General features: G+C 39.3%; 1 protein-coding gene across 4 annotated transcripts in view; it reads left to right on the plus strand.

Annotated features, from left to right (window-relative positions):
• Positions 1-8,755: 8,755 nt before the first annotated feature.
• The window catches only part of si:dkey-117m1.4 (uncharacterized), a 22,707-nt gene continuing 21,331 nt past the window's right edge, over positions 8,756-10,131 (plus strand). Inside the window, exon 1 of one of the 4 annotated variants that reach the window (XM_022206825.2) lies at positions 8,756-8,957. In XM_022206825.2, coding sequence (XP_022062517.1) covers positions 8,863-8,957 — 95 coding nt within the window. In that variant the 5' untranslated portion in view covers positions 8,756-8,862. The remainder of the gene's footprint in view (positions 8,958-10,131) is intronic. The other 3 variants (XM_022206824.2, XM_022206823.2, XM_022206826.2) reach the window with 3 other exon arrangements.

The raw sequence follows: 10,131 nt of genomic DNA on the forward strand, positions 1-10,131 counted from the left end.
CAGACGTGGCTCTGTTCATACAGAAATAAGGCCACACCGATCTGCTATGTGGTCAGTTGCATCTAACACAGAAAAGCACACGAGAAAAAGCAGCAGGTTACGTATTTCGCTGTAGCGTCATATCCATAGTTGTTATTGAAGTGTACAGGGAGAAGTGTGTGAACATAGCACAGGATATCTAGAGAAATTCCAACTTCATACTGTGTTGGGGCACTGCTGAGGGAAAGCTCATACAATTGAAACTCTTCCAAAGTCCAGCAGTGACAATTTCAATTATATTTCTTAATGATGAATTATAAAGGTACCAAGCATTTGTTTAAAACACTACTTGCTTTCCTGCCGATGTGCAGTGTTTGTAGTGCCGACAGTCTGCAGGATCACAAATTTTGGGTTCAATGCAGACAGTCTAAGCGGACTTGGATGGACGACAAAATTTCCATCATATATAACCTTGAGGACACAGAAAGCATGACTTGCCTTTACACTGCAGTTTCAAGGTACAAATGCTCAGCCATAGTGCTGACTGCTTTCTTTGCTAATGATGTGTCTTTTAAAATGTTTAAAAACAACATTAGAACATACTAAAAAGGTCGAAAATGTCCTCAGAGGAGGTCTTCAGAAGTTATTCAGAGAAATCCGCAAGTACCAAGTACCTTAACCTCAGTGGAGTATCCAGTGATTTAGTAATACATGCCTAAAGAGTTTAGGCAGTCACACGAGAAATTTAAAAAACATATATACTTGGACAGTTTAAGTGTTTTGAATTTTACAGCAACTTGCTTCAAACTAGAGGGAAATTTGCATGCAACACTAATCCTTGCATTTTTTTTTTGTAACCACACTCCACTGTAACCATATTTATCTGTTCTGGTAAGCTACCGTAACATGATGCATTGAATTCCAGTGAGAAATATAAAATATAGCAGTGATAATGTCAACAAGAGACTACATAAAGTTGGTTCAGGTATCGAAAAATGAAGCGTGTCCCATTACCAGAAAAAGCCAAACAGGATTAAAAGAAGAGGCTCCTTTCACACAAGTGATGTCAGCAGTATGTTAAATTGCACAAATGCACTGAATCTGGATATTACATTTGCAACTGTATGAAAATGTAGTTTATAAAGGCAAAACATTCAGGAGAAGGTCATGTTAGTTAGGGATGTTTTTCAGTATTATACATCAGTCACCTGAGATCATAGAAACAAACAGCCATTTTTCCCCTCTGGAAAAATACAAACATTCAAAATGTTATGCTCTTTTCATTCAAAGCCATACACAGAAACACATGATGATCACTTAAGTATTAATCACACAGCCCAAAAAATATTTGCACAACTAAATAAACTTGTCTCCTCATAAACGTTTAATGAAGCTGTGAGCTGTCTTACCTTAAAAATGAACTTTTGTTCTCCTTGGATTCTGCATTAAACTATCCACCACCTTCCAGCTAATGGCTAATTGGGCATTCTGAGTTAACCAGGAGATAAGTAGTTTAAAGGAAAATCTCATGATAGAAACAAGCCATTTGTCTTTCATATATATATATATATATATATAAAGTCCTTTTGTTCACTAAAACAAAAACTGCGTTCATGATGATGGTTAATATGGAATTCAGTCCCTACTCTTACACTTTCAAAATTGCGCTAACTCCGGATGTAGCAGTTGTATTTTCAAATTAAAAAATTTAACTGAGAAAAACTTTTAAAGAACTACCAAAGGATTAATAAAATTAGAAATTTTAATGAGTAAGACAAAGGTTTAAACAACATGCCATTGCTAGGGTGTGATTGTGGTCACAGCAGGCTAAGCCGGGTACTTCAGATGTCACTGTACCCAGTTTTCCAGCTCCTCCTTGGGAATCCAAGGCATTCCCAGGCCAGATGTGATATATAATCCCTTCAGTGAGTTTTGGGTCTGGCCTAGGGTCTTCTCCATTTGGGGAGAGAGGCCCAAAGAACCTCCAAAGGAAGGCACCGAGGAGGCATCCTAATCAGACACCCGAAACACCTCCGCTGACTCTGACTCTCGACTAAAGAAGCAGCAAGTCTACTCCGAGCTCCCTCTGAATGTCCGAGCTCTTCAACATTTCTCTAATGCTAAGCAAGGCCATGCTGGGCTCATTTTGGCCCCTGGTGTCTGCAACCGGATTCTTTCTATTGCTACCAAAATCTCACGGCCATAGTTAAGGTTTGACACAAGAAACCAATGGTAAATCACAAGCTTTGCCTTGGTCTGGTACAACAGTACCTATAGTACCAGTGACGTTGCACTAATATGTCTGTCTATCTCGCGCTTAGTTTTCATGTCACTTATGCAGTGTCTCAAGATTCTGAGACACCTAAACTCCTTTACTTTGGGCAACAACTTAACCCTACCTAGAAGGAGCAATCCACTGATCTACCAGTACAATAAATGAACAAATCTAAATCAGCCTAACTGAAACAAGATTTTATACAACATTTCATATTTCAAAAAACATGAATACTTGACCATGTTAAAAGAATAAATTGTATTTCATTACCTTATATAACTAAAGTCTGACATTTTTGTCTCCTAAGACTTCTTAAACTTCAACATCTCAAGTTTATAATGTAGCGTAACTATTAAAAAGTCCCAAGATCCAGCTGAGATAATGCCTATCAAATTCAAGGTCTTCCCTGGATTCATTGCAAGGAAACCTTAGTCAAACTCCATCGTTTGTGGTTGTGAGTGTGATGGCTCCAGGCTTGGTTCTGTCTTCTCTCTGGTTGACTGTGCTCTTTCTTTTGATCCGTGAAGTCAGATGGTGGAACGAAGTCGTTGGAACAGTCCCAATGTTAACCCTAAGGCCGAAGCACTAAACATTCACATACTTAACTGATGTCACAGCTGTAGTGCTTAGTGTAAAAAGGCTTGAATGGTTTAAAAAAAGGTGAAACAAGACTTGCCTTCAGAAGAAGTTGCTAAGAATCAATACATTGTCATTTAAAAAGGTGAATTTGGACTCATGTCTCATTCACAATTTGATTAGCTTCTCAGTTGATCACTCGCTTTTTGTGGCATTACGGTGATTTTTAGCAAATGCTAAAATCAGGAAAGTCATGAACGTATGTAAATACCAACTCAGGGTTCAGGACAGCCATGTTTGTATGCCACCAATTTGGCCATGGACCACAGGCAATACCCTGAGGAAAGTCTGCAGATAAGTGTACTCACAGAAAAGGCACAATATTGTTGAAAAGTCTGCACTAGAGCCCTCCTGCAACTGGCAATTTGACAATAGGACACCCGTGAACCCTCACAAACTTAAAAAAACGCATCCTAAAGTCACTGAGTCTGTAAGTTCGGAGATTGGGTTTGGACTCACAGAGTCCATACCATCCATAAAGACATTGCTTACACTACTTATCGGCTCATTTGTATACTCTATTTGTTTTTCATCTATTTAAGGAAAACCTTAAGCATTTATTTAAGGACTATGTGTGGTCCCCTTCCATTGTTAAACGCTTCAGAGCTGGGCTGAAACAAAATTGGGGCAGGGCCATACAATGTTTTGTAGAGTTTTCTATTCTAGAGTGAGAAATTTTGAGAATTTGTTGCCTGTGTCACTTGTAGTGATTAAAACACTCTTCATCTAAGTCAAATTTATACATTTCAGTGTTTGCTGTTTGCTTTAAGAAGAACTTTGCTTTAAAGTTGTAGTTTTGGGAGGTTGCATAGTTCAATGAGTTTGGATTTTTGTTTGTGGTTGGGATCTGTAGAGGACATGGGTTGGAGTTTGTTTACTCATGTTGATTGTTAGAGGTAGATTTTTAATCCTGTCTTCTGGCTGAAGACAAATTTTGAAATTTATTGACATGAAGACAGTGCTGATTGTGGTGCAGGTGCTCGAAATGGAGCTTAAAACCTTGTAAGACATAGGAATGTTTCCCAGTTGCTTGTATATGCTGTATGTAACTCCATGAAGACTTGAAATCAGTAAATTAGTGTAAATTAACAGGTTAGCTTGAATGTTAATTACATCTCTGGAATCAGTGCTCTGTTGTTCTGCCTACATTTGTGAGTTTTGCTCTGTCCCCGTCTGAGCAATTTTTGCATAGCAGCACCAAAACGCTGCTTTTAAAACTTGTTGAGCATTGTGGTGATGGTGATTGAGGGAGAAGTTTTGTGAAAGGAAGAAATTAAAGGGACGTGAAGGGATATTTTAGTTTTAAATGATGGTTTGCCTGCCATATTGCACTGTATAGATGGCAATGCATGTAAAACCTTCTTGATTAAATGATAGAATGACATTGAGTTGGTTTGATCGTAAATTTGTTAGTTGTTTTATGTGTTTATCAGACCTAATTTCAGTACCACAGTTTAATTTGACCCATTAATCAGCTGGAACATTTGGCATAGAAAAAGAGTTTGCTACTATTTATTGGACATTTGTGAAACTCTTATGAAAATGCATAAAAGCTTTAATTTAGCCCTGCTGAGCAGCAAAGCAGAAGAACCTGCTGGTTCTTTAGGTACACTGTGAATTCCCTTTTAGGAGTTGTCTTATTAATATCCCTTGTGCTGACAATACATAAGAGTTTCGTGTCCATTCGAGGCTTGGGAAGTCTACAGTTACCACCTACTTCTGTCTGTGCAGAAAATGAAATGAACAAAACTTTTTCTGTGACATCTGATACCTCAGATGACCACTTTGTTAGCCCACTAATGAAGTCTTTTTTTTTTTTTACTTAGGTGCCACAGTTTGCTAGGTTTATTTTCTTCTTTCCAGCCTACAATTTAATTTTTTATGTGTTAAATGGCATACATTCCAGTATAAGTCCATTGGCTTGAATCTCCAGACGGCCTACCCAAACAATCCACTGTAGAGTTTGACAGAATTTTATCAACACTGTATTTGCATGTTCTCTGCCTCTCATGTGGGTGCCCTCCAGTTGAGAAACTGGTAATGGGTCCTAGATTAGTCTGCCTGGAGACCAGCCTCTTGATAACTAGACCAATTGAAAAATGAAATGTAAATCAATAGACAAATATTTTATGTATTCAGAATGTGTCTTCTATCATGCAGCAAGGTGAGCTGCAATAGGTCACAGCCTTGACATATGCATAGAAAGACTTAAATTTACAAGAGGCATCAGTCCACATATGTGGAGAGTATTCAGAGTGATATCATTGCGTCTTTCAAATAGCAGTCTCTTTCCTTAGTGTGGTCTGCTAATGCTAGATAGGGTGTACCATAGATTTTTGCCATTTTTACACTGACACAAATGTGTTTAGGATAATACATAGGTGACACATGCATCATTTTATGTGCACAGTTCCAGTTAAAGGGGAGCTTCGGTTTTTTTCAACCTGGGGTCTGTTTTCATATGTCATTTCATACATGTGAGTGATGGAGAAATTAATTTTCGACATAGCTCCAGTATTTAGCCAGGCAGGCAGCTTAGCAGCTCAGCTAGCAGCTCAGCTAGCGAAAAGTATGCGGCAACTTGCCCCCCCGCGTCAAAGTCCACCCTAACGTGCTTTTGTTCCCGCACTGACCGGCTCAGATAGTCTCAATGAGTGTCCCACAACATACTAGAGATGAGAAGTGAAAGAAAACCTCCACATTACCTGGCGATCGCTCTTTGTTGTGGTCTTTATCTAAATCTCAGGATGCTAGAAAGCAAATCTCGTTCCGAAATCGCGCGATAGCTCGCGAAATCGCCGGTTTTGGCGCGAGCTCTCACGCGATTTCACAAGCTATCGCGCGATTTTCGTAATATTTAGGTTGCTGATGGCATTTGCTGGTTTGGGGAGAAAAAAAAAGCAAATTGCATTTTGTACACCAGACCAAGCTGAATTCATCCTTGAATGTCTCCGTTGTGTTTCCCCTTTCATGAATAGGGTATAGAGCTTATGAAAAAAATAGCTCCACCTTACAAGTTTTCACCTTTAAATGCTTTAAAACATTGAATGGTCAATTAAATTAGGCTTTTTGACAAGAATTTACACAAAAAAGGCTCTTTCTTTTTCCATTTCTAAATGATGGATTTAACTGTACTCCAAGGGATATTCAAAGACTTGGATATTTTCTTGCGTCCCGTCATGACTTGTGCTTTTCTAAAGCTTTTATACAGAGTAGCTTGGAGTGTTTTTTTGTCTTCATAGGGTAGTTATAGCCAGGAATTCTGATTTACCAGTGACTGGATGTTCCAGATACTGGTGTCTCTATACTACAATCAATCAAGTGATCTCCATTTCACTAATTGTGTGACTTCTAGCATCAAATGGCTGCACCTGTATGAAGTTAGGTGAGTCACTTTAAAAGGGGTTACTAATTGTACAATTACCTAATTTTAATAAATTGACATTATTTTGTGATTTTTTTATGTGATTGTTTTGTTGTTGTTTTTGTTTTACGTGAAAGACTCTTTTTAAAAAAATTCTTGTCAAAAAAAAATAAATGCTATGGACCATGATTCAGTGTTGGCAAGCAATTAAAGAAGAATTCTTTGTATGGACACTGTACACTGATTTATGTCCCCTGTATCTTTAAACTTCAAAGGAGGCTTTTGCTTTTAGTGGAGTACAGATATTGAATCTATAATTACTGATGAATGCAATGTGGAAACATTTACACAACACCCAAAAGGCCCTGAGACAAATAATACGTAATATATCAACACACATTCTTGTAATACTTCTTGGATACTACTGCACTATTCTCTGCAGATTGTCAATAAAAATGATAGATTTGTGTGAACAACGTGGCAATATCCAGACATGATATCTCTGAAGCATTTTCTCAGTTCACGATTTTGCATTTGTATGATGAAGCATATAAACATGTATGCATCATGTGTTAAAAATGTGTGCACTTATTGCATGTTATTTTCATAAAATGGAAACATATTCACATGGCAACAATACTGTGTCATGATTGACTGTGGTTTCGAAAATTATTATTATTTTGGCTTCAGAAATTGACATTTGCCTTTCAGTTAATCACATGATTGACTTGCAGAGTTGTTTAACAGAGAATGGGGTCAATTACTGATATAGGGGGCAGTGCCTTGACATGTATTCCACTGTAAATAAACGTATTTTCATCCTAACAACTTACTCCAGAAATCAAGGTCTTGAAACAAAACCTGTGTGTAAAGTAGATGTGAAGAAAAGGGCCAATCAGTTCTATTGCATTCTATTGTGTGATTAGCATTTTGTTTGCAAACCCGTGGAATGTAATGTAATGTATGCCACATGTGTCTGGCCAGCATAGACCTTATGTTTTAATATTCTGAAAAATTTCCACACACGCCTTATTAATAAAACAGCACTGAAATGTGCAGTAGATTGAATGCATGTGGTAAAATTTGGACTATATAGTGAAACAGCACAAAAAACTAATAGCATTTTTATAGAGGACATGAGTGTTTTTTCAACACTTGAATTCCGACTTGTGGTGAGTTGTAATTATTCCATTTATTTACTGTAACAAACACCCAGCATCAAATTACCAAGTTGCATTTAATTAAAAAGATTTCTATGAATATCAAAGTTATTTGATTTTTAATCACCTGTTAACATACGCTATTGTAGAAAATGTGGTGTGATGGTGTCATACTTCTTTTTTTCAGCAATTAGAACCTTATTATTCAGATTTTTGATGGATAAAATGATGTCACGCAGTAGATGGTTTTGCATCACTAAAGCTAACACTGCTGGTATTCTGTGACTTACTATGAAGAGTGGTAAGCAGGTTTTTATTAAATTTGGTGTTTAAAAACTGTAAATAACATATTAATTCAATAAATTATACCTCTTATGCGTAATGCATGTATGTAACGTACACATGTGAGATTGCACATTACCAGGCCAATAATTTGCACATTTTGTACAACTGTCTTATTTGAATAACACTGCAAATACTTTCATTTCTTCATGAAAGCTTTGTTTTGCTAAACTTGCTTCTTCTCCCAACACTTCTTTTATCCTACTTTAACTTTTCTACTTGTCAGTGTCACTGATTCTGATACATTAAGCAAATGTGGGTCACAATCAAAGCTCTTTGTTACCCTTGAAGTGACTTTTATGCTTACTTTTGATACTTGTTGATATCATCTTGAAATACTTTTGAGACCTACATTTCAGTTATTTTGACAGGTGACAAAGAGCTGTCAAAAATTGATTTAAAGTCACTGCTCTCTATTGACACTAGTGCATAACCGTACAAAGCTAATTTAAAAGCTACTGCAACCTATTTCAAGTCATGTGTAACACTATTGTTTCTGGCAAAGTAAATAAATAAAAAATTATCGACAATAATGTTCATTGAGAGATCGATGCTTGTGTCTTGATAATAGAATATTTTTGTCCACCTGTTGATAAAATAACAAGAGCAAAGGTTCCGTTTTAAATGTGTCCCATGCTATGTTAATTGTTCTCCTGTTTAAAAGACAAAATTATCCGGAAGGTTTCTTCATACTCCACTACTGTATCTTTCCAATTTCTCCTCTCAGTTAGCGAGCTAATCACTCCTCTTAGAAACGCTCTACTTTTTTCATCTGCTCGGTGAGCGCGTCCATTCATCCGCGGGGGTGGCGAGCATCATCCCGTTTAATAAAAATGACACGCAGCCTGATATTTACTCCCGTCCGGCGAGGACATTTACACGACGTTTTAAAAAATCAAACGTTTGTCCCGTTTTCGCTGAGTGATGAGACGAGATTTGATCACAGCGAGGAGTGTTTAGTTGCCCGCCGCACGCTGCGCACCCCTCCGCCGGGCCGCGGTGGGATCGGCTGGAATAACCTTGGTGTGAGCCCGTTGAGCGGCTGGAGAGCAGAGCGAGAGGCTGAACGGCGAGGCGGCGGAAGATCGGCGACTGCTGGCGTGAACATGGCGGAGACCGTACGCTCGCTCTTCGAATACCGGGACCCACACTGCCTGGACAGCGACGGGGAGGGCGTCAAACCGACACCGCCGCTCCGTGGGTGAGGAAAACCGTTAACCGTGGCACTGTTTAGTAGCGGAGAACTGCTCCGTGTTGGTGTTTTGCTGCCCAATGACAGCCAGACTCGGGTGGGTGTGTGCGCGCATGTATGTGTGAGGGTGTTTTTGATGGAGCTAAAGTTATATCCACGCGTTATTTGTCAAGTTTGTCAACGCGCGAGCGTCAAAATGAACGAAATGTCGTGATAAAGTCTGTTGTTTTGCCTCCTGCTAGCGTGTTTTTTGAGTTTTTTTTTTGCGCCAACGGTAATTCCACCTTACAAAGCAGCGCCGAAAGAGGCGTGAGCGCGCGTGCACGAGTTTGTGTCTGTTGTGTCTGACAGTGAAATTACCTCTTGGTTGTGTTAGTGAGTGATATGATGAAGAAAACAACAAAATGATAGACCAAAAAAAAAAAAAACAGCTCACAATTGCAGCAGAAATGACACGGCGTGTACTTCACACTTGTTACTTTTTCAGGTAAACCCAGAGAGACCTTTAAACGAGATGCTGCCTCTCACAAAGTGTAAATAACAAAAGTTTTCAGGAATGTGCTGCAGTTTCACAAAGTTGTGCAAAATGTTGGATATTAACATGCTGTCAATGCTGCCCTGTGTGTGTGTCTGTGTGCGTGTGTGTGTCTGCAAGTGCGGGCCCGCGCTTGTGTGTAGTGTGCGCGTTCGTGTGTGATTGTGTGAGAGAAAGGCACTCACACACACACACAGGGAGGGGGGAGAGCGTGAGAGAGAAAGGAGCAGCTCTGTGGTGTGTGTGTGTGTGTGTGAGTGAGTGAGTGAGTGAGAGAGAGAGAGAGAGGGAGGGAGGGAGGGAGGGAGGGAGGGGGAGTAGTGTGTGTGCATATGTGTGTGTGTTTGTGTATGTGTGCGTACTAGTGCAGAGGAAGGAGGAGGGAGTGTGTGTGTGTGTGTGTGAGGGATGGGAGGGGGAGAGAGTGTGTTCGTGACAGTGTGTGTGTGTGTGTGTGTGTGTAGATGAGGAGAGGGAGGGGGAGCACAGTGTGTGCAAGGAGTGTGTGACAAAGAGAACAGGAGTGTGTGTGTGTGTAATAGTGTGTGTGTGGGTCTGTGAGTTTGTGTGTTGCTGACAGAATGAGTGTGTGTGTGTGTGTGTTGGGAAGACAGGGTGTGTTTGAGAGAAGGGAAAATGTGTTGTAAA

Source organism: Acanthochromis polyacanthus, chromosome 3, assembly GCF_021347895.1.
Source record: "Acanthochromis polyacanthus isolate Apoly-LR-REF ecotype Palm Island chromosome 3, KAUST_Apoly_ChrSc, whole genome shotgun sequence".
Lineage (NCBI taxonomy): Eukaryota > Metazoa > Chordata > Actinopteri > Pomacentridae > Acanthochromis > Acanthochromis polyacanthus.